At 59.2% G+C, this 25,547-nt stretch overlaps 5 protein-coding genes across 10 annotated transcripts in view; 3 read left to right on the plus strand and 2 right to left on the minus strand.

Moving 5' to 3' along the window:
* Positions 1-4,022, plus strand: part of Dbp (D site of albumin promoter (albumin D-box) binding protein) — a gene marked incomplete in the record, with an annotated part of 5,899 nt that extends 1,877 nt beyond the window's left edge. The window contains 2 exon segments of the mRNA XM_013508997.1: positions 1,838-2,049; positions 3,560-4,022. Of these exon segments, the coding sequence (XP_013364451.1) occupies positions 1,838-2,049; positions 3,560-3,775 (428 nt within the window).
* Positions 4,023-4,178: 156 nt separating this feature from the next.
* Sphk2 (sphingosine kinase 2) lies at positions 4,179-12,150 on the minus strand. 5 transcript variants are annotated; one of them, XM_005412946.2, is made up of 7 exons: positions 11,710-12,150; positions 11,043-11,193; positions 7,481-7,775; positions 6,643-6,792; positions 6,440-6,534; positions 6,233-6,348; positions 4,179-5,838 (listed from the first exon to the last, which is right to left on the minus strand). In XM_005412946.2, the coding sequence occupies exons 2-7, from the start codon at positions 11,100-11,102 to the stop codon at positions 4,737-4,739; spliced, it is 1,818 nt and encodes a 605-aa protein (XP_005413003.1). In that variant the 5' UTR covers positions 11,103-11,193; positions 11,710-12,150; the 3' UTR covers positions 4,179-4,736. The 5 variants fall into 5 exon arrangements, with proteins under 5 accessions (XP_005413003.1, XP_005413000.1, XP_013364450.1 ...); XM_005412943.2 differs by having other exon boundaries at positions 7,481-7,952; XM_013508996.1 differs by lacking the exons at positions 11,043-11,193; positions 11,710-12,150 and adding an exon at positions 10,411-10,433 and having other exon boundaries at positions 7,481-7,952.
* Positions 12,151-12,342: 192 nt separating this feature from the next.
* Rpl18 (ribosomal protein L18) lies at positions 12,343-15,777 on the plus strand. Its single transcript, XM_005412947.2, has 7 exons — positions 12,343-12,447; positions 13,448-13,534; positions 13,797-13,904; positions 14,444-14,542; positions 15,059-15,182; positions 15,348-15,417; positions 15,662-15,777. Exons 1-7 carry the CDS (start codon positions 12,445-12,447, stop codon positions 15,735-15,737), a joined length of 567 nt encoding a protein of 188 aa, XP_005413004.1. The 5' UTR covers positions 12,343-12,444; the 3' UTR covers positions 15,738-15,777.
* A 267-nt stretch (positions 15,778-16,044) lies between these two features.
* On the plus strand, positions 16,045-25,407 carry Fam83e (family with sequence similarity 83, member E). 2 transcript variants are annotated; one of them, XM_013509066.1, is made up of 6 exons: positions 16,045-16,222; positions 16,956-17,474; positions 18,455-18,622; positions 18,868-18,992; positions 22,655-23,099; positions 24,735-25,407. In XM_013509066.1, exons 2-6 carry the CDS (start codon positions 17,001-17,003, stop codon positions 24,984-24,986), a joined length of 1,464 nt encoding a protein of 487 aa, XP_013364520.1. In that variant the 5' UTR covers positions 16,045-16,222; positions 16,956-17,000; the 3' UTR covers positions 24,987-25,407. The 2 variants fall into 2 exon arrangements, with proteins under 2 accessions (XP_013364520.1, XP_005413006.1); XM_005412949.2 differs by having other exon boundaries at positions 16,045-17,474.
* On the minus strand, positions 20,447-21,489 carry Spaca4 (sperm acrosome associated 4). Its single transcript, XM_005412948.2, has one exon. The coding sequence runs from the start codon at positions 21,000-21,002 to the stop codon at positions 20,619-20,621; it is 384 nt and encodes a 127-aa protein (XP_005413005.1). The 5' UTR covers positions 21,003-21,489; the 3' UTR covers positions 20,447-20,618.
* Positions 25,408-25,547: the final 140 nt, after the last annotated feature.

The raw sequence follows: 25,547 nt of genomic DNA on the forward strand, positions 1-25,547 counted from the left end.
CTCCGAGGGGCGGGGCTTGCGGCGCCGCTCGCGGACCGTGGGACCCTGGCTGCGCGCCAGAGTCCCAACTCGTCTCGAGACGAGACGAGACTGGTCCAGATTCGGAGCTCGCTACCGGGTCAGGGACCGAGTCTCCGAATCCTTACGGAGGAGACTCCGGACTCCGAATTCTAGGACTCCTGTCCACAGAAATCGTGGAATTGTCTGTGGGAAGTGGGCACAAGTGTCCGGGCATTCCTAGAGCCGGGACGGGAAGCCTGGAACACGAACTTATTTGGTGGGGATGAGCCCAGAATCGGTGGGACTGGGCTGGGACCCTAACTCCTAGCACCTCTAAAGTCGGAGAAGGCAGGGGGTGGGCAGACTTCTGTGTCGCCGGGACAGGAACTGACAGTCTAGGTCCGTGGGTCCCCCATAGGGGCGCCACAGCCCCGGGTCCTGGAGTTCTACAGAAGGGATCTGGATTCGGGATCTGGATTCTGGATCCTCCGCGATCTTCAGTTCTCCGGAGAGGGACCGGGGATCCCAGAATCGTGGGACAGGATATTCTCTGACGATCTCCTCAGATCGGGGGCCCGAGATCCTTGCAATCAGAGGGTGGCATGGAGACCCGAAGGAGCAGGAGGAAAGGTGGTCACCAGGGTCGGACCACAAGCCTGAGATTGCTGGGTGCACCTGCCCCAGGCCTGACCTCCAGGCAGAAGCAGGGTCCTCCCTTTCCCAGCTGCACACTCCGCGCCACGTGAGCCCTCCCTCCCGCCTGGGTGCCGCTCGCTGTCACGCGCGGGGGGGCGGGGCTGGGAACGTGAGGCGGGGGAGGGGCAGAAGGAAGCAGGCGGTGGCACGTGACTCTGCCCGAACCTGTGTCCTCAACTGGCCTCAGCTTGCTCTCGCTTAAAGGCATAGACACCTCCTCGCGAACCAACCTTTTGGAACCTCTGAGCCGTTTGCATTTCTCTACCCTAACCCTTCCAAGCGAATAACTCAGTCATTTTAATTTTTCAGTCCTCTTCTCTAAACAGCCTAGGGTCTACGGTTTGACCAGGAATTTAGAAAATAGTTTTTAGGTTAGACAGTGGAAAGGGAAAGACCACTGTGAATCTGAAGTCCTGAAGTTTTATTTTTATTTTTTACTTTTTTGAGATAGGGTTTCATTATGTACCCCAGGCTAGGGTCCACCTTGCAGGGATGCTCCTGCCTCAGCCTCCCAGGTGGTGGGATTAGTCTGTGCCACCATGACTGGGTTAAAGTTTCATTTCATTTCACTTATTTGTTTTTGAGACAGCATCTCCCTAAGTAGTCCAGGGTGGCCTGGAACTTGCCTTGTAGCCCAAGCTTGCCTCAGATTTCACTCCTGCCTCAGCCTCCTGAGTGCTGGATTACAGGCATGTGCCACCTTGCCTGGCTAGTCTTGAAGTTTTAGAAACTACTGCATGAGTTCTGGGGATATAGGTCAGTGGCATAAGTGCCCGTCTGGCAAGCACAAAGTCTTGAGTTCGATTCCCAGTACCCAGAAAGAAAAAAAGAAAGTGAGTCAGAAACTACCACATGATTTTCATGTTACTCAAGGCCAGTCAGTTATAACTGGGCATCAGTTTGCCTGTCTGTAAAGGTGGAGTTGGCTGGGTACTGTCCAAGCATCCTTGCACCCTGGTACTGTCCAAGCATCCTTGCACCCTGCATTTTATGTTCCAGAGGTCGATGCCTGGGTAGGCAGGCTCTATGATAGACTCCACATGGGCCTCTGTATGCTGGGTAATTCACCTGGGCAGGGGTAGCCTCTGAGAACCTACTGCCCAACAAATGTGCCTTGTGTGACACACTCTGTCTCCCCAAGGCCTGACATCTCGGGATACACCCAGTCCTGTGGATCCAGACACAGTGGAGGTGCTGATGACCTTTGAACCTGACCCAGCTGATCTTGCCCTATCAAGCATTCCAGGCCATGAGACTTTTGACCCTCGGAGACACCGCTTCTCCGAGGAGGAACTGAAGCCACAGCCAATCATGAAGAAGGCAAGGAAAATTCAGGTGCCAGAAGAGCAGAAGGTGAGAACTGCTGCATGTGGCACAGGTGCGGCCAGGACAGGGCCAGTGCTAGCGGTGCCCTGGGCTCCTCACTGGCATGAGCTGTTAGGCTTTCCCACCCTGCAGCCAAGGATGAGTCCTTGGCCAAGGGGTCCTGTGGGGAGGGGCTTTGGCCTGAGATTTACGAAGAGCTTCACTGTGGGCTATAGACTCAGCCAACCATGCTAGGTCTGGTTGATGACATGGACCCAGAATTCTCAGCGGGGCCGGATTCAAGTTCCAAGTTCGCTTAGCAGCCCGCCAGGCTGGGCCTTTGACCTCCAATTTGGGCTATCTTCAGAATGACTGCTTCTGCCTAGGATACAGGCTTTACCAGGATTTGCAGGTTTGTTCCCGGGCCCTGGACTTCTCACTAGTGAGATGCTTGAGACTCCCAACAGCAGCCAGGGCCGTCTTCTGAACTGAGGTTACCTGTGCATGCTGGCTGTGCCGCACTGGGGTCTTTGTTGGCAGGGGCTGCTCGCACAAGCCTTTGCCCTGGCCGTTCACAGCACTAGGACCTGCCTAGCAGCTCAGTGGAGATCAGAGGTTTCTCTTGCTGCAAGGCCAGGTTGCTAGGGACTACATGTGCCCTAGAAATCAGGAATTAACTAAATGGGGCTAAAGGAAGCATCTTTCTCAGCTGGATGACCCTTGTTATCGAGGTGTGGTCTTTCATTAACAAGAAATAGCAGAATTGTAGGACCCTAGGTATAACTGGGGAGATCTCGGGATGGGTCCCTTTGTTAAGACTTGAGTCCTCTATCAACCAGGAATTAAACAAAAGTGAGATTAAAATGGTCCCAGTGATCCTGGGCAGTCTTTCACTTTTGTTTGCTGAGGAGGGATGAGGTTGCCTTGGCAACCAGGTCAGCAGAGGCCCAGCTCTGGAAGGATTTTTAGGAGACACCAAACTCCATCACTAGAGGGCCTACGTTTTCCTTAGCAACCAGGATCTGTTGTTGTGAGGGGCGTTGTGGGGGTACTGGGAATCGAACTTAGGACCTCGAACTTGACAGGCAGGTGTTGTGCAGCTGAGCTATAATCCTGGCTCCAGCAATCAGGATCTGCAAAGGTGATGTATAGGGCAATGCTCTTCACTGGGATGAGCTCAACCTGAGGCTCTGTTGCTAGGGAACAAGCTTCCTCAGCAAACAAGGACTAACTGCAGGGCCCATTGTTTAACAGGGAGCGGCTTGGAAGTGAGGGTCTATCTCATGTCTTAGGGGGTTTTGGGGGCGGGTACCAGAATCGAACTTAAGACCTTGCACTTGCCAGGCAGGCGTTTATGCCACTGAGCTATATCCCCAGCCCATCATGCCTTAGCTTTTGTTAGGAGCCCCAGAAGGACAGGCCCTTGGGTACCCATCCCATCCAGCAGAGATCAGACATCCCTGATCCCTCCGGCTAAGGAAGGGTGTGGGGGGGTGGGTAGAAGCTGTTCCTCCCTTCTCTCGCTGAACCTCAGTGCCCTCCCGCCCCTCCACCCCAGGACGAGAAGTATTGGAGCCGACGGTACAAGAACAACGAGGCAGCAAAGCGGTCTCGCGATGCCCGGCGGCTCAAAGAGAACCAGATAACGGTGCGGGCAGCCTTCCTGGAGAAGGAGAACGCCCTGCTGCGGCAGGAGGTGGTAGCGGTGCGGCAAGAGCTGTCGCACTACCGGGCCGTGCTGTCTCGCTACCAGGCCCAGCACGGGGCCCTGTGAGAGCCCTCTTCCTCTCCCCCTTCAGACTTGCGCCCTGTCGCCTCTTCCCTCCCCGCGCAGGCTGGCCCGCTGGGTACCCCAGGGACGTGATGATGCAGATAAATACATTTATATTTTTAAGAAAAAGCGAGCCTCCCCGCTCCCTTGCGGGGGCGGGGAGGGTCCCGTGTGTGCTCCGGACACGTCGGGGACCCCATTCCCCCACCGCCTCCATTAACACGATCCTAAATAAATCTTGCGAACCCGAGCCAGCTGTTGTGGGGGACAAGGCAGCTATTGGCCCTGGTGCGAGACCAGCAGGTGACAATGGCTGCAGCCGGCGGGCAGACCTGGCAGCTATCCGCAGAAACCAGGAGCTGCTGGAAGGTCTGATTGCGGGCTGTGGATGGAAGGGGTCAAGGTCTAGGAATGAAGCGACTGCCTTTATTGCATAGACCTTTTCAATTGCTTTTTAGATTGGGGACAGAGGACGCACAGGACACAGAAATGAATTTCCCCGCCCCCACATCGTGGGGGCGGGTTATTAGTGCAAATCCGAGCGACAGCCCCGGGGACCCGCCCCTCTTAGGCTGATTGGCCAGTTAGGTGGAGGCACCGGAGTGGATAGGGCGAGACCCAGCCCTACCTGGCCAATTAGCTAAGGCCTCTCCCAGCTCATACATTCCAGGTCCGGTCATTGGGCGATTCGAGGCAGGCTCCGCCCCCAGCCCCCCCCACCTACTGTGAGCGGGAGGCAAGCGAGGACCGACTTAGGATCCCACCGGGGACAGCAGCCCAAGCTTGGCCCTCGCCGGTCAGGCACTAGCCAGGGGACGAGCCTGGAGCTCGGGCCACCCCCGGCATCACTTCCGGTTCTCTAGTGGCGGGCCCTGGACCCTTGCATTTGGGGGGCGCCGCCCCAACTCTGGCAGCCAGGCCGCACTGTAGCCCAGGTCCTGTCCTTGGCGCATTCCCAGCAGGTTCAGGGTCCCTGCCCGGCGCAGCCTGGAGGCCCCGCGAGCAGCGTACCGAGGCCCGGGTGTATCTGGGCCTGCACCGGCCCGTACTCCACCAGTTCCCCATCCACCGTGAGCAAGCCGCGGGGCGTGAGCGGCTCCAGGCGGAAGGCACGGGCCGGGGCGTAGCCAACCTGCGGGCAGCCCAGATTGAAATGGCTCCCGCGCTCCATGGCCAGGAATAGACGCAGCAGCATGGCCCGCGAGACCCCGCCCCGCACCCACAGCAGGTGCACCACTCCGTCGTCAAAACGCGCGTGGGGAATCGCGGGCAGGTCGGCACCCAGGTGGCTGGGAGAGAGGGCCAACACCAGCACGAAATCCTCCTCCAGTGTCACCCAGCCTGGGGGCAGTGGGCTGCCCAACGGAGGCAGCAGGTGGTCCTGTGGGCCCCCAGGAGAGGCTGCTGGCGCAGCAGGGGTACTGGGTGGGAGTCCAGAAGTTGCTGGCATTTCCTGGTGCCCTTCTGTGATGGGAGGGAGTGGAGCTGCCTTGGGGGAGCCTGAGGGTAAGGGCGGGAGTGGGTCTGGGGACAATGGAGCTTCCCCAGAGCCACCCCAGTCCCCAGCCAGCTCTGGGACCCCACCATTGACGGACAGCACAGGCAGGGGCTCAGGCGAGCCAGGGGAGGCCAGGGTGGGCTGGGGCACGGGCACGGGCAGGGGCAGGGGCAGGTCAGACACTGAGCGGTGCAAGGGCGAGTGCGCTGCAGGTGCGGCTGGGGCTGGCGCCAGGGTGAGCTCTGACTTGGCCCGGGGCAGGCCATGCGCAGGGCCTGGTGAGGCTGACTCCACAGCGGTGGGGAGGTAGGAGAGGCGTCCACGGTAGGTGCGCAACGTGGCGAGGCCCAGCACTGTACCCAGGGTGAATCGCGCTCTGCCCAGGGCTCGGAAGCGCTCGCTCTGGATGTCCACATCTGACACGAAGCCCCAGGCCACAGACAGGAAGGAGAAACAGCGGGAGCCTGAGGCCAGGGTCACAGAAAGCAGGTCCAGGGGGTGGCTGCCACCCCGGCAGAGCAGCAGGGAGCAGTTGAGCAGCAGGTCCAGGCCCAGGGCTGGTGCAAACCTTCACGGCCCGGGATGGACGGCCGGGGTGGGAAAGAACAAATGGGGCTGGGTGAGAGACTTGGAGCACAGGGCAGAGAAACAAAGATGGGGAAGCAGACTGCATGGAGACCAGCAATGCCCTGCCCCAGAGCCTGGTGCAGCCAAGTGGCCCACTTGACTCTGAATAATTGCCACTGCGGGCAGATCTGCGTGCCAGGCAGTTCTAGTCGCTTGGACAGAGCTGAGACAGACAGGCCACAGTGCCAGGCTGGTAGTGTGGCATCCTGCAGCCAGGCTGATTTCTTGGACCAACAGTGGGTCTGGCAGAAGGGGAGACACGGGGTCCCCGTTGCCCCAGGAGGACTCATCCCCCCACGTGCCCTCATCCTCTGCAGCAGGAGTGCCCAACCTACCCCCCATGCCTGTTCACAGCTCCAGCCAGTGCGTTGCCTGAGCCACAGGGGAGGATCCCCAGGGGCATCTTCACTGCCTGCTCCCAGTCTGGGCGATCTAAGAGCCCATTCAGCACCTGCAGGGCAGGAGACCACCTGCTCAGAGCCCAGCTCCCACCCTTCTGGCCCCCCAGGGCTCAGGGTCAAGGGCAGGATCTCCTGTTCTACCTCATAGAACAGCCCGTCTCCTGAGAGGGTGACGATGCCATCCCACTCGCTCAGGCTCAGCCCCTGGACCAGCTCCCGGGCGTGGTTTTGTCGTTCTAAAGGGGCAAAGCAGCAGGTCAGGCAGCCGTCTCCTTCCCGGCCAATCCCTCTCCCTGGACCCAGGAGTCCTGGCCATGCCCCGCTTCCGGGGCCCCTGCCCGTACCTGTCTGAATGAGGTTGAAGGACAGCCCAGCTTCGGAAATCATGGGCAGCACGTGGTTCTCACACCACTGCCAGGCCTGGCCCCGTCCTCCAAAAGGATTGACCAAGAGTAGCAACCGGGGCGGCCGTGGAAGGAGCTCAGGGGTGATCTCTGCAGAGAGAGGGCAGGGTCTACGGAGGCCGGAGACCCAGGCCCCTCGGCCTGGAAACAGTCCCTTCGAACAGCCCCCACGGGACTGGGGAGGGCCAGCACCCGGAGCCTGCTGGGAGTGTCGGGACAAAGACAGGGCTGGGTGTGAGGCCAAGTGCCCTTTGGACCCGTATTCTTGAGAAAGACAAAGGCGCAGCGACCTGAACACCTGTTAGCCAGGACCAAGTTCCTTCATTATCACCACCCCTTAGGAGCTCCAAGCAGCTGGCAGGAACCTCACAGCCTAAGGACAGTTCATCAGATGGGGAGCCCTGGAAGACCCTGGGGGCCGCAGAGGCTCAGCCCAAAAGCCTTCTCTGACCCTCCACATATCGTATTAGATGCCATCTCTGGACTCCCTGGGCACCCCAGATATCCGTGTTGGCACCTGCCATGGGGGTGGTGGCAGTTCCTGCCTCAGTCTGCTGCTGTCAGTGCCAGGGAGCCTCTGACTCATCTGTCTGTGGTCAAGACCGGGGCGGGGGTGGGGAGAGACACAGCATCTAGCCGTGGAGCAGCTGACAATCCCTTTCTCTCTGCCTGCGTTTGTTGCTTTCGTAGCCCAGCCCTGTCTGTGTCCTGCTCTCTCAAAACACACGCCCCAGAGAGAGACCTGTCTCCAGGACCGAGCGGCTGCCCGGGGCCTCACCGTCTTCCCCAGGCAGCGGCAATCCTCGGAGCAGACTCATGAGGGCAGCGACCCAGCGCTGGGCCTCGGCGCGGTTCTCCTCATAGGTCGCAGCCCCATCGGCCTGAAAGGTGCGGGCAGCGCGGCGGCGGCCCCCGCGGCGGCCCCGAAGGTAGGTATAGATGCACAAGTAGGCCGCCGAGTCTGAGGGACTGTGGCTTCTCAGGGTGCAGCAGCCTGAGATCACAGACAGGGGCACAAGGCCGTCCCGGGGCCGGGCTTCGGGCTTCGGGAGCAGCCGCTGTATGTGCAGGGCCTGTGACGTGAGGGTGAGGGCAAATCGTGAGCCTCGGGCTGGGTAGGAGCCAAACTCGCCATGCAGGAGCGGGGTGCTGGCAGCCAGTGGTGCTGGTGGGGGCGCCATGGCCTCAGCCCTGTGCAGGGCTCTCCTAGGCCTGCGGCCCCAACTCCTGGTGACCTGCTGCTCCAGTCTCTGTGGAGAGGGAGGAGGGAAGGGTCAGAGTCCAGGATCCCTATGGGAGACTGGGAGATAGATGGGAGGCGAGGCAGGGACTGTGGACAGGACGAGGCACTGGCAGGTGGGAAGGGACAGCCAGAGACACAGGCGGTTGCACAGGAAGGCCAGCGCCCTGAAAGGCCTGGACATGCAAACGGTCATTCACTTCTTCTCCACACAGCTATTCGGGACCCTCTGTGTGCCAGCCAGGGAGCAGACAGCAAGCAGCAGAAAGCTGACAAAAATCCTTGCCTGCACTGGGTTTGCCTTCTAATCGGAGGTCCGGAAGACAGGATGAGACAGTAAAATAACAAATGTGTTGGGAGATGATAAGGCTTTGGGGAAATATAAAGCACAGGAGCACATCTGAGGGTGCAGACAAAACCAGAAATAGGCTGAGCCGGGGACAGCAACCCCCACATGCACACTGAGTCATCCACAGGTGGAGAGAACAGTATCGCTGAGGCAGGCACAGAAAGAGGACAGAGAAACGCTGGGTGGAAACGAAGAGCTTCAATGAGATGAAACTGGATTGATGAAAGACAGTAAGAGTCTCTCAGTCCAAAAAGAAAGGTAACAGACGCTTAGGGCAGAGGAGAGGCAGGAGGCGGGGATGTGACGCGGAAATCAAGGCGGCAGACGCCACATGCAAGTGCTCAAAAGGGGCAGGGGCTGAGGACTTGTCTCCGAGCACTGACCTGGGTGTCTGCTGCCTGCTCTCTAGGAAAAAGCTGGAGCCAGGACTGAGGTCCCTTCCCCGGCTTCTGCCCAGCTGCTGCCCCCCTCCTCCTCCTCCGGCTCACCTTTGTCCTCCCCTGGCCCGCCCAGCTTCCTGCCTCTCACCTTCCCCGGCCTACAGCAGACACAGACACGCCCCCATCTGTGGCCTCGCCCCGGGCCTCCGCTGCCCAACTCTCCCACCCCGGGCTCCGCAGCTCCCCCGAGGCCCGGGGTGTCTGCCCCACCTCCACACCAGCACAGCCCCCCCTCCCCGGGAGAACCTCAAATCAGGCTCAGGCACAGAGCCCTAGACAGCCTCCATTCCTGGGCCTGGCGCTCTGTCCCTGGGTGCCTAAGCCTTGGGCCTGGCCCTGCATCCACAAACTGCCAAACCACAGCTCAAGTCTCTGTCTCTGGGCCTCCATCTCTACTCCATTTCTGGGCCTGGGCTTCCATTCCTGGATGCCTCAGTCGTGGTCCTGCTTTTCCATTTCCATCTCCCACCCAGCACCCCAATTCCAAAACACACACACTCCCTCGGGTCCCTGCCCCGATCCTCGCACCCTCCTCACTCGCCGGGTCCTCCTCCATGCGGCCCCATCAAGTCTGCACGCCCGCCCCCAATCAGACCTAGGGGTGGGGGGGAGGGTGTGCATCTGCTCAGCCAATGACTGTGTGGCGGTCCTGTACCGCACCAATGAGAGCGTGAGGAGGCGGAGCCAGACGACTCGCGAGTTCAGCGCTCGGTCCCACTACTACAGGGGAGCACAAAAACTGGGCGGTGCACTGCGCTTCAGGAGGCCAGCCGCCATCGTAAGTGAGGGCACAGACACAGCCGAAGGAGCATCACACCCTTGCAGATTACATTGGTGCCTCCTTCTTTGTTGAGGGCAAGAGGGCCCTGCCCATCCGTTGAGTTTATAAACGTGAAAGGGGCGTGGAATAAGAGGTCTTTAGATGCAGAGAGAGAACCCTAACGCAGCGACCAGAGGCCCAGAAATAAGCAACCAGAGTTAGTAATAAACCTAGACACGGCCGGGGATATAGCTCAACGGCACGGCACCTACCTGGCAATCACAAAGTCCTGAGTTTGATTCCCGGTCAAAACAAACAAACAAACAAACAAAAACCCTTGACAAAGAGGAGGTAGAGACCCAGAGAAGCAGAGTCAAAGATAGGTAATAAGTGAGTTAGGGCAGGGCAACGGGGGTGGAGGGTGGGGGTGGGGTGTCTTTCAGACAGTTACAAGACCCAGGCACAGAGAAAAGCAGAGATCTAAACAGACAAAAGCAGTGGGGTTGAGAAAGTGGACAGTAAGGGCTCAAGAAATTCCAGAAAATGACAGAGACAGACCGAGATAGGCACTTCTGCAATGAACACTCCAGACAAGTTCATTAATTCACTATTTACTCTGGATTCCAACCAGAGTGGAGGCAGCACGAGATAAACATCTGACCAGGAAATGACTAATCACATAGCAGAACAGACACAAAGGGAGAACCCTCTGGGTCAGGGGTGAGGAACGGAAAGAATGTTTGAAGTCCAGAAACCGAAAGGACTTGGAAGTGAGAGAAGAAATGGGAAGACCTTGATACAAGAGACACAGCATTAAAGGCCGGGCAAAGATCTAGCCACAGGCAGAACTGCAGAGAGACATATGCAGAATGAGACAGGGCCAAGCGGGACAAGTGGAGCCAGGGGTGGTGGCACGCACCTGTGATCTCAGCTACTGCACTTAGGAGCCTAAGGCAGGAGGATCACAAGTTCAAGGCCAGCCTGGACAGCTTAATGAAGCCATCTCAAAAACAAAACAAAACAAAACACAGCTGGGGATGTAGTCAGTGGTACAGCGCACCTGAGTTCCATCCCTAGTACCACACAGGCACTCAAAAAAAAAAAAAAAAAATGAGGAGGAGACAATTCACTTATTGCCAAACAAATATATCTTGCATCCATCCCACAGAAGCAGCTCATGAAGACAGAGTAAGTGACAGAGAGAATCCCAGGAGGACTGAGGCAAGGGAACAGAGCAACTGAGCTCAGAGCCCTGGAACCAAAAAAGCCCTGACCAAAAAAGCTGAGCTTTCTCTGAGTCATCAAGTTAGAGAAAAGGGAACATGGAAGGGAAGCAGATGGAGGAAGAAAAGGAGAAGGGGACCTCTAGCTCACAAGAATTTGCTGTGACTCTTGGGAGCCCCTGCATTCTTGGCCACACCTGCCCTGTCTGGAAGTGGAAGGAAAGCTATTCACTCAAGGCTGAAGAGGAGGTCCAAGACCAGGGACGGAAGGATATCGACCGATGTGGTCCCAGGGAATAGCAATCTTGGCTTTCAGATGGACCTTTACCTGGTTCTGCTCCTCTGATTCAAGGTGTCGGTTCATCCGTGGCCCTCTGTCCTGGTACATCAACAGACCTTGGCCCTGGGTCTGAGGCCATAGGACGGTGGTCTGGGATGTACAAGGAGTCAGGACTCACTGTGCAAGCCTGGCTTAGGCTCTGTGGAGAACAGAGGAATGAGAGAGTTTGGTTACTGCATCAACCAGTCAGTCTGGTTCTGTCAAAAAGGTGCTGCTAACAAGGCAAATTGCTGTGGATCACTTAAGCGCAAAACGCATTGACCAAAAGCAATTTTATTAACCTATATAATCCTGGAAAACATCCCATGTGTCAGATCTATTATCCTTTCCTTTTTCTAAATATGGAAAAGTACAGCACAGAGAGTGACTTGCCCAAGGTCACACCACTAATAGCAGCAGAACCAGGATCTGAACTCGGGTACAGTCTGGGCAGATCCCATCTCATCGGTCTCCACCTCCCTCTGGGCCCCCGTCCCCTCCCCCTTGCTCCCACCCTCAAGTCTCCATCCCCGCTCCCACGGGGTCTCCACACTTCCTCCCCTCTGAATTTCTAGCTCTGGGTCTCTCTCTTTAAGGAGTTTATCACCCACCTTCCTTCCCTCCATCCCACCCCTCAAGCCAGGCCCTCAGGACGCGATCCCTGGGACCCCAGTACCTTGTGCCTCCCTCACATCGAAACCGCTGGGCCAGCTGAACCTTTCTGGTGGAGAAAAAAGCAGCCCCTCCTTGGCGGGAGAGGCTGAGCAGGTGGTCAGGGAAGGGCCACCTAGGGGAGCGCGGAAGCTGAACCAAAAAATTAGATATGTAGGGTGCTCTAGATTAAGTTTCAGCAAGGAGATCTCGGGTTGGATATCTAGCACAACTTCCGAGCTTTGGTTGCGCCTAGCCCAGGAGTTCAGCGCGAAAGAAGGCAACCGTGAATCTAAACAAACGCGAGCGGCTTGGAGAGGACTAGACCCGCCAGCTCCGCCTCCTCACCAGCACTACCCGGCCCACCAGGTCCTCCGAAGCCACTGAGAGGCCCTCGGTGTCAGGCCAGAGCGCCGCAGCACACTACCTCTTTCTAGCCCCACGCGCCTCTCTTGCTCCCAGTTTCCTTTTTTGCCGGAAGCATATAGAGAACAGCGCCTGGGTAGAGCTAGAAAGGCCCCCGACGTGCTAGCCCTTCCTTCCTGCGCGTGGTGCTTGTTTCTCTTTGATTATTCCTCAACCCTATTTTGTTGTCGCCCATTTAGTCAGTCACTCAACTCGCCATAGAGAAGGCCGGCTCGTGGTAGAGCGTCGCGTCGGACTCGTAAGACGTCATTAGGGCGTCGCGCGCTGGAGGCTTTCCCCGCCCATCCCACTGCCGCTCTCTCTTTCCGGGTTTGGCTGAAGAGGAGTCGCCATCATGGTGAGCGTGCCTTGGGGTGTTCAAGGCTTGATCATCCAACGCCATCCTTGGCGGGCTCGGGATGGGGCCGTGCCAGAGGGGTGCAGGGGTTTCGCCAGTGTCTGAAGGAAGCGATTTCCAAGGCGGGGGTGCTACTCTGGGGACCTAGAGGCCGGACGTGGGTCACAGTCTTGTATTGCTGTTGTCTCCCCTGAGCGGACGACCCAGTTGAGGTATAGGGAGGGAAAGTGATGGGATCGGGGCCGCAAGCCAAGAAATGGCGGAGCTGGGGTCCTGCGCTGCGTGGCTGGGGGTGTGCCCACTTTCAGCCACTTCGCTGGTTTGTCTGCGTGTGTCACTCCTTAGTCTGGAAAGTGGGATTGGGAGGGGAGTCGAGAGTTAGGTACCCGGATGTTGGGCCCCAGCGGGCTTCCGTTCCAGTTGCAGCCCTTAGGTGGTCCCATCCCCGAGTGGTGAGGTGGGAAGACATCACTCGTAGGTGGCTCTCATCAGAAGGACTTAAGTGTTGAATAGATGAGAGCTGCTAATCCATAGTTACTTAGAGTTGATGGTGTGAAAAGCTCAGCGACTCAGAAGCGTAGGAAGGAGGTGTAGAAGTGACGAGCTTTCCTGCGTGTTCTTAGTTCTCAAGTGGGACAGCCAGCCAGACTGTGTGCCTGGCAGTGTCAGAGGCTCTTCTTCATGTCTTATCCTGAGTGGAAGTTGTGGGTCGTTGTTACTGAGCTGCTGTACTTGTGGTTATGGTTTTGGTATGACAGGAGGTCTCGGGCACGTAATGTGAGACCCATGTTCTTGGGAAGGTGCAACTTGGGAATTTAACACTTGCAGGTCCGAACAGGTGCCGTGCTAAGATGTGACAGGTGCTGATGGGTTTGCGGGCTGCTCTAGCTCCCGTTGAAGCGGGCTCCGTGGTGTGGGAGACAAGGGATCACGGGGAGCGTCCGTGGCACAGTTGCCCAGGTTCAGAGTTGGAACCATCGTTTCCCCTTCATCCCTGCAGGGAGTGGACATCCGCCACAACAAGGACCGCAAGGTCCGGCGCAAGGAGCCCAAGAGCCAGGACATCTATCTGAGGCTGTTGGTCAAGGTGAGGCTGGGGCCTGGGAGCTTGGGCAGGGCCCCCCAAGTCTTCTGCTGTTGGTGCAAGGATCCCCGCGCTTTAGTGCTTTCGGCTGCTGGGCTGTAGCACATTCGGAGTGGGGAGGAAATTTTCCTGATCTCCAGTCGGGAAGGACCGAGATCTGCTGGTCCCCCGGCTCCACAGAATGGGAAGAGCCCTCAGAACCTCCCAGCCGAAATCGCCCATCTGCCCCTGACCTGTGTCCTCAGGCCTCCTTTTTCCCCCTCAGCTCTACAGGTTTCTGGCCCGACGAACAAACTCTACCTTCAACCAGGTTGTGCTGAAGAGATTGTTCATGAGTCGCACCAACCGGCCGCCCCTCTCCCTTTCCCGGATGGTGAGTGGCTGGTCTGGGGACTCGAGCTGTGCCCTGCGAGCAGCAGTAGGTGCAGGGCTTCGAGCCTTACTTGGAGTCAGTATCTGTGGACAACTGGCTTGGCTTCTTGGCCTCCTTTCTGGCTCATTGTAAGGTGGAGGTAGTTATGATAGCTTCAAGTCCAAGGCCAGGTGTGATGTGCCTGTAGTCCTAGCACTCTGGGAGACTGAGGCAGGAGGATCTCATGTGAGACCTCAACTCGGGCAATTTAAGGACTTAGCGAAACCCTGTCTCAAAAAGGGTTGGGGATGTAGGTCATTTGGTGCAGAAGTCCTGGGATTGATCCTCAGTACTAAAAACAAAACCAAAACTTTCCAGGAGGGATGTGTTGAATATTCTCATCAAATTTCCTGAAGTAGATCTCGGAGAGGCTTGTAGTGCAGGAGGTGAGGCAGGCTTAGCACTGTCCCAGGCCTCTGCATGCCTGCAGAATCCAGGGGTAGGGGGTGGGTGGATTTAAACACCAGAACGACAGGTCAGGTGATGTGCATCTGTTCAAGATCCGGAAGATGAAGCTTCCTGGCCGGGAAAATAAGACAGCAGTGGTCGTGGGGACCGTCACCGATGACGTGCGGGTTCTGGAGGTGCCCAAGCTGAAGGTGAGTGGGGTAGGGCTTAAGTCAGTGTCAGACCTGCTTTGGGCCTGGCCTGCTGTGGTGACACGTAAGTCTCGGCCACCTCTTTGGGTTGCAGCAGGCATCTCACTTGTCCAGGTGGCCTTTAGGGTTGCATGGGGCCTTTGATACGGGGGATTCCTCAGGGGGCTCCTCCTGGATCATGTTGAAAATGTTGGCTCTTGAGCCAGACAGCCTGGGCTCAAACATGGTTTTCTTTGCCATTTAGTCAAAGTCTTAGCTGAGCATTGTGGGGCATGCCCATGATTCAAGCACTTGGGAGGCTGAGGCAGGAGGGTCGCCATGAATTGAAGGCCAGCCTGAACTACATAGCAAGACTCAAAAAAAAACAAGTCTTGCAGCTTTTGCACACCATGACACAGGGGTCATTGGAAGGTAGCTGCTGTGTGCCTGAGAGCTCCTGGGATTGGTTGGTATTGGTTCTCAGGCCCTGCAGGTAGCCAGGGCGGTGAGTGGTGACCCCACCTGTCCTGTGTCCAGGTTTGTGCCCTGCGCGTGACCAGCCGGGCCCGCAGCCGCATCCTCAAGGCTGGGGGTAAGATCCTCACCTTTGACCAGCTGGCCCTGGACTCCCCTAAAGGCCGAGGCACAGTTCTGCTCTCTGGTAAGTGGCGCTTGACTTGGTGACTTCTGTGGCGGGATCGTGTGAACTAGAGGTCAGGGTGCACCCTCACCTTGCAGCAAATTAGCCTCAGCCCAGTGAGGGTTGAAGGGAGAGGCTTCCTGCAGCAGGTGCAGGGCCCTGCTTTATCCCCTGCTCCATCCCCAGGTCCGCGCAAGGGCCGAGAGGTTTACCGGCATTTCGGCAAGGCGCCGGGAACGCCGCACAGCCACACCAAGTGAGTACAGGGCCTGCTGCTGCCCGCCGTGAGTAGGGCACTCTGGGTCGGGGGTGAGCACGGCCGGGCTCTGCAGCTCGGGTTGGGACCCCAGGCCCCACCGGGGCTCCTCACCAGCCACCCCCTGGCATCCTGGCTTCCTGCATTGCCAGGCTTTTCCAGCGGCGCGCCCGCACAGTGGGAAGGGGGCTGGGCCCGCTGTTCACCGTGAGGTGGGCTCCTGACCCTCCTTCTCTTCCCACAGACCCTATGTCCGCTCCAAGGGCCGGAAGTTCGAGCGCGCGAGAGGCAGGCGGGCCAGCCGAGGCTACAAGAACTAATGCTGGATCGTACTGTTAATAAAAAGATTGTGGATTCTGATGGCCCCCTCTGTGTCACTGGGGGACAGGTTGGGATGATAGAGAAGGGAGGTGGGGACGCACAGGGGGACGCACCTGGTTTGGGGATTTATCCTTGGGCGTGAGCTCTTGATTTTGCACACGCACAGTATTATTTCACTGCACCTGTTGGGTCCCCTGAGCCTGAGCTCCACCTCCTTCCTGGTGATCGTATTTTCCACACCTGCTTCCTCATGCTGTCATCCTCCACCAGGGCACCTGGGGGCGGGGCTGCGGTGGGCGGACGTGGGAACAGGTGAGGAAGCCGGGCAGGTGGCCAGTCCCTGAGCAGGTGCCCGGCAGTGGTGCCCGTAGGGCCCTCCCTGTGTTTGCACTAGGGGCTGGGTTCCCTGGCCCCAGGCAGGGCCCGGAAGAGTGGCAGAGGTAGAGGAAGAGGTCTCCGGTCCTGTTCTCCGACCTCTGAGAAGGCAAGAGATGGGAAGAGGAGGGTAGAGGTCTGTGGTGCGGGTACAGGAGGGAGGCCTGGCTCCGTTCCTCTGCCTTCTCGGTGGGCCATTGCTGTGGTTGGGAGACCAGGTGCTTGGGTGGCAGAGAGCTGGGGCTTGGGAGCGGACAGGGTAGGATTAGAGTGGCCCTGACCAGGAAGAAGGTGTGGGCCGGTGGGATTAAAGCGGACGCCTGGTGGGCTTGGCACACCAGGGTGCGGGGCGCCCTGAGGATGCCGGCCTTGGCCTAGGTGGGTGGTCAGGGTCACGGGTGGCAGGGAGGGCTGGTGAGTGAGCCTGGGCAGCTGGGGACCCCCAGGTGGGCGTGCTGAGATTTTCAGGGAGCAAGGCTGGGGAAGAGGTGGCTGAGGATCTGGCGGCCCCTGTTCCATCAGGGACAGCAGGGTGACAGGCCCAGCCTGCCGTTGGAACCAGCTGAAGGCTGGGTTGCAGCATTTTGTGGCCAGCAGGCTGGAGGCTGTCCTGTGGCAGGACAGAAGTGACTAGCTGAGGGGTCATGCAGCTGGGGACGGTGTCAGGTGCGCAGCCTGGCCCTTAGGCAGTGGGCTTTGCTGTAGTGCTGCTCTGGGAGCCTGGCAGAGTGGGCAGTTATTTGGTGACCTAATTGTTGGGGCTGTGGGCCAGGGACAGCCACAGGGAGCTGTGGGGACGTCGGCAGGGCCACCCTGGAGGTCCCCCATGGTCCATCCTCCAGGGACAGCCAGAGCCTGGGTGACCTGGCCCGTCGCAGCGCGGCCTGATGGCAGCCTCCCAGCTGGCGGCGCTGGACGAGGCAGAGGTGGGGCCCGGGCCGCTGCCGCTGACCGAGGCCAGCCCTGCCTTCCTGTACTCCGAGGGCCAGCGGCTGGCGATCGAGGCGTTGCTGAGCGAGGGCGCCGACGCCTTCCAGGCCTGCGTGCAGCAGGAAGGGCTGCGGCCTTTTCTGAGTGCGGAGGAGGTGCAAGCTTTGGCAGCGGCCGCTGAGGACTGGACAGAGGCCGGGCAGGAGCCTGGCGGGGCTGCGGGAGCCGCCACCACCGCCACCGGGGCTGTGGGCAGCCTGACATACTGGCCCGGGCAGTCAGAGGAGCCGGCGCCCCTGCTGCGGCTGGGCTGGCCGGAGGACAGCGCGTGGAAGGGCATCACCCGGGCACAGCTGTACACCCAGCCCCCCAGCGAGGGCCACCCGCCCCTCAAGGAGCTGGTGCGCCGAGAAATCCAGGCTGCTCACAAGGTGGGTGTCGTGGTGCCCTTGTCCTTCCCTTGGACTTGTGCTCGCCTGCCTGGCTCCAGCCGTGTCTCCCTTGGCCTCTGGGACTTGCATTGCACGTCCACAGCTCTGCTCCCCAGGACCCATCCCCCGCAGCATCCACACCCCTGGAACCGAGTTATGACCCTCCCTGAGTCTCAGGCATCCCCTCATGTGCCTGTCACCAGGGACTTTGGGCTCCCCCAGGGAGGGTACAGGCACCTCCTGCAGCCTCAGAGAATCTGTGCTTTCAGTAGTAGTGTGCTAAGTCCTCCCCATGGTCTTCCAAGAACCCTGTGAGGTGGGACTCTTGTGCCCATTGAGGAGAGGGGCAAACTGAGGCACAGGGATGTAAGTGGCCTAGGGAATTTGAACCTGGACTGTCTGGCTGGTAAGTTGGTGTTTGGTCCTGGCCCTCAGCACAGAGGGGTCCCTTAAGTGTGCCTTAGTGGCCCAGCGGGTCAGCCCTACTGTCCCTCACACCCAGGCAGTCACCCAGTGTCCTCTGAAGGTGTCCAGCCACTGACCAGGAACAGAGCTACTCTGGACACGTGTTTCAGCCTGGGGACAATTCATCATTGTTAACATGACTTTTTGTTGCTGTTGGGTTTTTTTTTGTTTTTGTTTTTAGACGGGGTCTCCTTGTGCAGCTCAGGCTGGCCTTCAACTTGCAGCAATCTTCCTGCCTCAGCCTCCCTAGAGCTGGGATTACAGACATGTGGATATGATTTCTTATGGCAGTATTCCAGCATTTCAAGGCTGGGGATCTTAGAAAGGCTACCATTTCTCATTCAGCGTCCTGGGGTCCCCCTTCAGCTCCCCTGAACTCTCACGGAGGACAGGCCCTTAGAGCCTCCAGAGTCCAGAGCTCCACCGCGCAGGGCACCTGGGCCAGGCCCCGCCCACTGAGTGTCCCTGAGCCCTGGGCTCCACCCACATGTCCACCTCCCCTCTTCTCCCTGCAGCTGGTGGCTGTGGTCATGGACGTCTTCACGGACCCAGACCTGCTTTCGGACCTGGTGGACGCAGCCACACGCCGCTGGATCCCTGTGTACCTGCTCCTGGATCGCCGGCGGCTGCCTGATTTCCTGGCGCTGGCCGGGAAGCTGCGGGTGAACCCCTGGGCCACAGAGGTAGGGGCAGGACAGAGGGACCCGGGCGCCCCTACTCCCCTGGCTCTGAGGGGCAGCAGAGAAGAGCCTCCTGCAGGGTCCTGGGTCGGCGGGATGGGTCTGCACTGGGAGGGTCCTCTGGCATCCTGTGCCCATGCCACTACGGGGACAGGGTGTGCACTCCCCTGGCGCCCTGGGCTGCTGGGTCGAGGTGATCCTGAGCCTCCTGATGCCCCAAGAACCCGTCCTCCCCGCTGCCCACCCAGAACCTGGACGTCCGTGTTGTGCGGGGCTGCACTTTCCAGAGTCGCAGGCGACGGCAGGTGAGCGGCGACGTGCAGGAGAAGTTTGTGCTGCTGGATGGCGACAGGGTCATCTCAGGGTCCTACAGGTACGGCCCCCACACCTGCAACCCAGCCCTGCTCCCTGCGTGGGGCTGAGTGCCGGCACCCCGCCCTTTCTCTGGTTGGTCCGGGATACTTTTTTTTTTTTTTTTTTGGGTCTTTTTGAGACAGGGTCTCGCTATGCAGTTCAGGCTGGTCTTGAACTCTCTTTGCAGCCCAGGCTAGCCTCTAACTTGCAACGATCCTCCTGCCTCAGCCTCCCAAGTGCTGGGATTACAGATGTGCACCACAAGGATTTCTAATCTGGAAAACTGGAGCGTGGGCTCTGGGGCTGGGTGGCCTGGATTCAAACTCTAGCAGTTCACTGTGTGACAGTGGGTGACTTATTTCACCTCTCTGGGCCTCAGCTTCCCCCAGTACAGAAGAGGGAAATACAAGCCTCTAGAACAAGATTTCTATAAAGGAGCCACTTGCATTCAGACTGACTACTGGGGACTCCGTGTGCACTGAGGATGCTGAGTTCTACCACCCACCATTAGGAGAATCAAAAACTCTGCTGGGTGCTCTTGGAAGTGCCAAGAGTGAGACCCATGGCTCTCAGGCAGTGGCTCTCAGCCTGAGTGTCTCAGAGTCCTGCAGAGGACTCTCCTTCGTGCCACTCTGTCTCCACCCGGCCTGGGATGGGGCCCAAGGTCGTGCATTTCTGACAAGCTCCCAGTTGATGTGCAGGCTGCCAGCCAGGGACATACTCACTCTCCTGTGTGGTGCTGCATGCCTGTAATCCCAACACTCTGGGAGGCTGAGGCAGGAGGATCACAAGTTGGAGCCCAGCCTGAGCAACTCAGCAATTTAACAAGACCCTGACTGAAAAAGTAGAAAGAGCTGGAGCTGTAATTCAGTGCAAAGGCCCTGGGTTCAATCCCCAGTACCTGCAAACAAAACAAACAAAAAAACCTCGGCCAGCTGAACTGGGGTGTCTTGGAGTGGAGAGTATGCACCTTCCCAACCTCATGGGAGCTTGGAGGGTGCAGTGTCCAACATATCACATAAGCAGCACTCAGTGAGCCCCAGCTGTCATTAATACCATATTTCATCAGCTCTAAGGTGCCATCAATAGAAAGAAGCCTCTTGATCCCAGTGTGAAAAGATACTCCTCTCAGCATCAACAAACTATAGTAGTACAGCTGGGAATGGTGGCTCACGCCTGTAATTCCAGTACTTGGGAGGCTGAGGCAGGAGGATCTCCAGAATTTCAAAACCAGCCTGGGCCCCACAGTGAGTTCAAGGCCAACCTGAACCGCAAAGTGGTTCAAAAAACAAAACAAGTGGGGCGTGGTGGCACACACCTGTGATCCCAGCACTCGGGAGGCTGCGGCAGGAGGATCGTTGCGAGTTCAAGGCCAGCTTGGGCTACAAAGTGAGCTCAAGGCCAGCCTGAACTGCACAGCGAGACCCTGTCTCAGGAAAAAACAAAATAAAAAAAAAGAGAGAAGAAAGAACTACAGCACAGTCAGACCCACAGATGGCACCTCTCCAAGCTCCCAGCTCCAGGTACACAGCCTAGAACAGATGAAGCTGAGGCCACGAGAGGCTGTCCAGGGCCTCTGCCTATTTAATGGGGGGAGGGGCGGGTGGGGAAGTAGCTAGTGTGGGGGACCAGTCCCAGGCCGGGATCACAGCAGGTGCCGGAGCAGCAGCGAGCCCAGCGCCAGGCCGGTGGCGGCTGTCACCCTTGGGCGGCCTGTGGGGCTGGGGCCGCGGTTGCACAGGTGGCCTGAGCAGCAGGAGGTGGTGAGGATGTAGGTGAGGCCCATGTAGTTCACGGGCTCCTCGCGGCCGCAGCTGGTGGCGCGCACGCAGCCTTTGTTGATGACGGGCCCCACGCCCTGGGCCACCCCGAGGCCCGTGAAGCAGTCCTCCTCGTCCCCGCAGTGCATGCGGGTGCTGGGGCAGCGCGTGGAGTCAGTCAGCTCGCAGAAGAAGCAGTCCTTGATGCCTGCTGTGCCCCGCGGCAGCGTGGTCGCCAGCAGTAGCAGGCGCAGCCAGCCGAGGACCATGGTAGCCTGGCGGCAGGGGTGGTGCCCGAGCCAGGCCGGGGCGTCGCGGAGCTTGTGGAACTGCTGGGCAAGTGGCGTCCGGGCCTCTCTGTCAGCACCTGGATTGTCCTTGGCCTCCGATGCTCTGTGTCCCTCGCATGGGGTGCCACGGGTCTGTGAGCGGAATGTGCTACCTCACAGACCCCTCAGGTTCCACAGCCGCCCTGGGGGTGAGGTCACAGGTGGGGGCAGTGTCACCCTCCGAGCAGCCGCTCAGCCCTCCCACCTGCAACCCAGTGGGGACGTCGCCCTGCCGAGAAGGGCGCAGGACACCAGCTGCCGCCCGTCTGCTATCAAGTGCCTTGCTGTGACTTCAGCTCCCGGGTCCCATGGCAACCCCATTTTCCACATGGCTCATCTGAGGCCTGGGACAAGAATATGACACACCTGAGGTCCCCTACTTGGGCTTAAAGCCCCAGGGAGAGGCTAGGAGTGAGAAGGGCATTTAGTGAGGTGGTCTTGTCCTTTCTTTTTTCTTTTCTTTCCTCTCCTCTCCTCTCCCCTCCCCTCCCCTCCCCTCCCCTCCTCTCCTCTCCTCTCCTCTCTTTTCCTTTCTTTTCTTTTCCTTTTTTTTGTCTTTTCCTTCATTTTTTTTGAGACAGGGTTTCACTATGCAGTTCGGGCTGGCCTTGAACTCACTTTGTAGCTAGGCTGGCCTTAAACTTGCAGCAAACTTCCTGTCTCGGCCTCCAGAGTGCTGGGGCTACACACGTGTGGAGAGTGTTTCAAGCCAAGCTCTGCACCAGAGGCTTTGGTGCTGGTCACCTTGGGGCCAGGAAGAGCGAGGACGCTGGCTGCTGGCAGGGAGCCTGACCCCTGTGCTCACCTCTGCACCTGGCTGCGCTTTGGCTCCGCGTTACAGATGGGCCAACGGAGGCACCGAGCGAGCGGAAGCACTCAGAGCCAGGTGTATGACAAATGCTTGATAAATGGAGTCTTTCTAGGGAGGAGCATGGTCTTAAAACAGCCCTGTGGGAGCCGGGCATGGTGACCCACGCCTGTGATCCCAGCACTCTGGGAGGCAAATTGGAGCCCAGCTTGGGCAATTTAGCAAGACATTTTCACCAAGTACATTAAAATTAGAAGCTGAGGGCTGGGGATTTAGCTCAGTGGCAAAGTGCCTACCTGGCAAGAGCAAGGTCTTGAGTTGGGTTCCCGGTACCGGAAAAAAACCAAAAAAAAAAAATTACAAGCTGAGAGCTGGGGATATAGCTCAGCGGCACAGTGCCTGCCTAGCAAGCATGAGGTCATGAGTTCGATTGCTGGTACCAAGGGAAAAAAAAAAAATTTCAAGCTGAGTGTAGTGGTACGCACCTATACTCCCAGCACTTGCAAGGCTGAGGCAGGAGGATTGCTGTGAGTTCCAGGCCAGCCTGGGCTACCTAGCCAGAGGCTGTCTCAGAATAAACCACAAAACCCCCTCCAGCCTGGCTCCAGTGGTGGTAGAACTATCTCAGGCCATGCTGATGTCCAGCCCAGGGTGGAGACTTCTGTTGTCCCATTCTGCAGTGCTGGAAGCTGAGTCCTGAGAGGTCAGCTTGCTCAAGGTCAGGTAGCCAGCACTGGGCAGGTAGGCAGGCTGCGGAGATCCGACCCCCACCCTGTGTCCCCAGCTTCACGTGGAGTGATGCCCGCCTGCACCGAGGCCTGCTGACCCTGCTGACCGGAGAAATCGCTGACGCCTTCAGCCGCGAGTTCCGCACGCTGTATGCAGCCTCCTGGCCTCTCCCACCCGCGCCCACCCCAGGGCCTCTACTCGGCGTCCCTGGGGAGCTGTTGCCGGCCCAGAGCCCGCACCGTGTGGCCCACCGCTGTCCGGTCGCCCCCGTGTTGCCGCTACCGCCCAACGGCCCCCTGGCCCACCGCCTGGCTGCCTGCCACCTGTTAGAAGGGGACCAAAAGGAGGCCCCTGTGCCAGCGGGGCCCGCGCTCAGCGACATCCTCCGCAGCGTGCAGGGTGCCCGGACGGCCAGCGGCCCCCCCACCCGGCCCAGCCGGTCCCTGTGGGACCTGAGCCGTCTGTCCCAGCTGTCGGGCTCCAGCGACGGGGACGGTGAGGTGAGACCAGTGGCCACTGCCTGAGTGGAGGTGGCAGAGGCCCAGAGAGGGATGGCCCTTGCCATGGTCTGGGGGGTGGCCCGCAGGGTCCCTGCTGCCCCCAAGAAAATCAGGAAGCCCCTCCTTCCTCCCTTACTTCCTGCATCCCTCCCTCCTTCCCTGCCTCCTTTTTCTTCCTTTCTGTGGCACTCAGGATTGAACCCAGGGCTTTGCACTGAGCTACATCCCCAGTCCTTCGTTATTTATTTACTTATTTTTAAATTTGGAGATGCCGGGCCTGGTGGTATAAGCTCTCACTGAAGCACTAAACCGCCAAGGCTAGGTTTGAATTTGATGATCTTCCTGACTCAGCCTCCTAGAGAGCTGGAATTAGAGGCAAGTGCTGACACATCCAGTGGAGGAAGCATTTCCCAGGCTTACTGTGTGCCTGGTGCCTGGTGGGTCAGGAAGGCCAAAGCGTTCACCTGCATTTACAACTGCTCACCCATGCCCTGCAGCCGTACCCTGTGCTGGCAGCGCACGATCTGGGGTGCTGCAGAGACCTCTGAGCCCAGAGTGAGAATCCTGGCTTCACGCCCGCCCTCTCCACACCTCAGGGCTCCTGCCTAGGAAACGGGCTGAGCAATTGCCCTGGTTCTCAGTGTGGTGAGAAGTGCAGGCCCGAGGAGAAATGAAATAACAACAATGTCACCAACACATTTCCGAAATGGAATTTATTTGTATTTGTTCCGTGATGTCCTCATCTCAGGCCAGTGAGGCCACACTTTCTGGTGTCCCCCAACCACCATCTTTTTTTGCTTTTCTGAGTAAGGGTCTCCCTATGCAGTCCAGGCTGGCCTTGAACTCACAGAGATCCTCCTGCCTCAGTCTCCCGAGGGCTGGGATAAGAGGCATTTGCCACCACTCTGGGCTTCCTTTCTGGTTTTTTTTTTTTTTTTTCCCAGTACCGGGAATCGAACTCATGACCTTGCACTTGCCAGGCAGGCGCTGTGCCGCTGAGCTAAATCCCCAGCCCCCGGCTTCCTTTCTGGATTTGAGTATGGTGGGGTGTTAGGGAAAGGGGGCCAGAGTGCTTAGAGGAGCTCCCCTCAGCCCCCAGCTGCTTAGACAGGGGGTCCCACAGAGCCCGCTCCAACCAGCCAGAGGACCCGGGGCAGGCGAGGTCCTCCCTGAGCCTCAGGGTCCTGGGCTGTGCCGCGGGTGACCGCAGGGGTGCAGCAGAGCCACGGTGGGGGGCAGGTCTGGAGGCCGTCGCTGTGTGGGCTGTGCCCTCCAGCCTCAGTTTCCCCGAGGCCCTCATGTCCCTGAGTCCCTCCAGCCTTCCGAGTCCCTGAGGGCCTGCGGCTCGGAGAGGCTGGGGCGGGGTGCCGGGCAGGGGGCAAGGTCCTGGCCTCCACCCGGTCCGGCTGCCTCGGCCCTGGGCAGCGACGCCCTGGGCAAATATTTGCTCCCTCGGGAGCTGCCAGCCACTTCCGGTTCCTCCCCACCCTCCAAACCTAGGCAGCGTGGCCCCCTGTGTGGGCCTGGGGTGCAGGGCTCCCCTCTGCCCCTGCCCCCTCCCCTCCTTCCTCCTCCTCCCCGTTCCTCCTTCCTCTTCCTTCACCCCCACCTCTCACCTCTCCTTTCCCTCCACAGCTCAAGTCCTGGGGCTCCAAGGACACCCCTGCCAAGGCCCTGATGAGACAGCGGGGCGCCGGAGAGGCCCGGCCCCTAGCCCGGTGCCAGCCCTGGGGCAGCCCCATGCCCCCGATCCCTGCCCGCCGCCTCCGCTACCTGTCCCCGACCCGCAGGAGGTTTGGTGACAACGGTCTCTCCAAGCTGGCGGAGCTCAGAGGCATCCAGCAGCCAGACTGGGGCCCTCGCGCGGGGCGAGGGGGGCGGCCCTGAGGCTGCCGCTCGTGCCCGCGTGGAGCGGTCACAGTCCGGGACACAAGGTCCCCGAGCTTCGGGTGCTGGCACAGCGCACGAGGCCTCAGCCAGGCCGGGACTGCTCGGGGGAGGAGGTGGCTGAGCATCCCCACGCGAATATGGGGAAACGAGGAGGACCCCTCGGGACAAAAGGGGAGACACCGCTCCCACCGCGCCCGGAGCTGTGGGTGAACTGCGTCCCGGAGCGGGAGGGCCCGAGCTTGGGTGCTGGAGGTTTGTGAGCGGGGCAGATCTGAACAGTGAGCACCTAGCGGTCTCATGAATGGAGCACGGGGAGAGGGGGCACAAAGGCGGGAGGACTGGGGGGCTGGGGAGCAAAAGGGAGCGGCTCGCTGGGCCCAGGCCTCCCTTTCTGCAGAGAATAAACTGTTTCACGCCACAAACGCGTCTCTCCGCGGCCGCCCGAGCCCGGCCCGGCTCCTCCTCAGGTCCGCAGCCTTTCCCTGGGAGGCCTGCCCTATGCCGGGCCCTCCGCTGCCCCGGCCCGCCCCCCGTGACCCCGCGCCGTCTCCCCGCGGC

This window comes from Chinchilla lanigera, unplaced genomic scaffold (assembly GCF_000276665.1).
Source record: "Chinchilla lanigera isolate Chin_1 unplaced genomic scaffold, ChiLan1.0 scaffold00158, whole genome shotgun sequence".
In the NCBI taxonomy this organism is placed as follows: domain Eukaryota; kingdom Metazoa; phylum Chordata; class Mammalia; order Rodentia; family Chinchillidae; genus Chinchilla; species Chinchilla lanigera.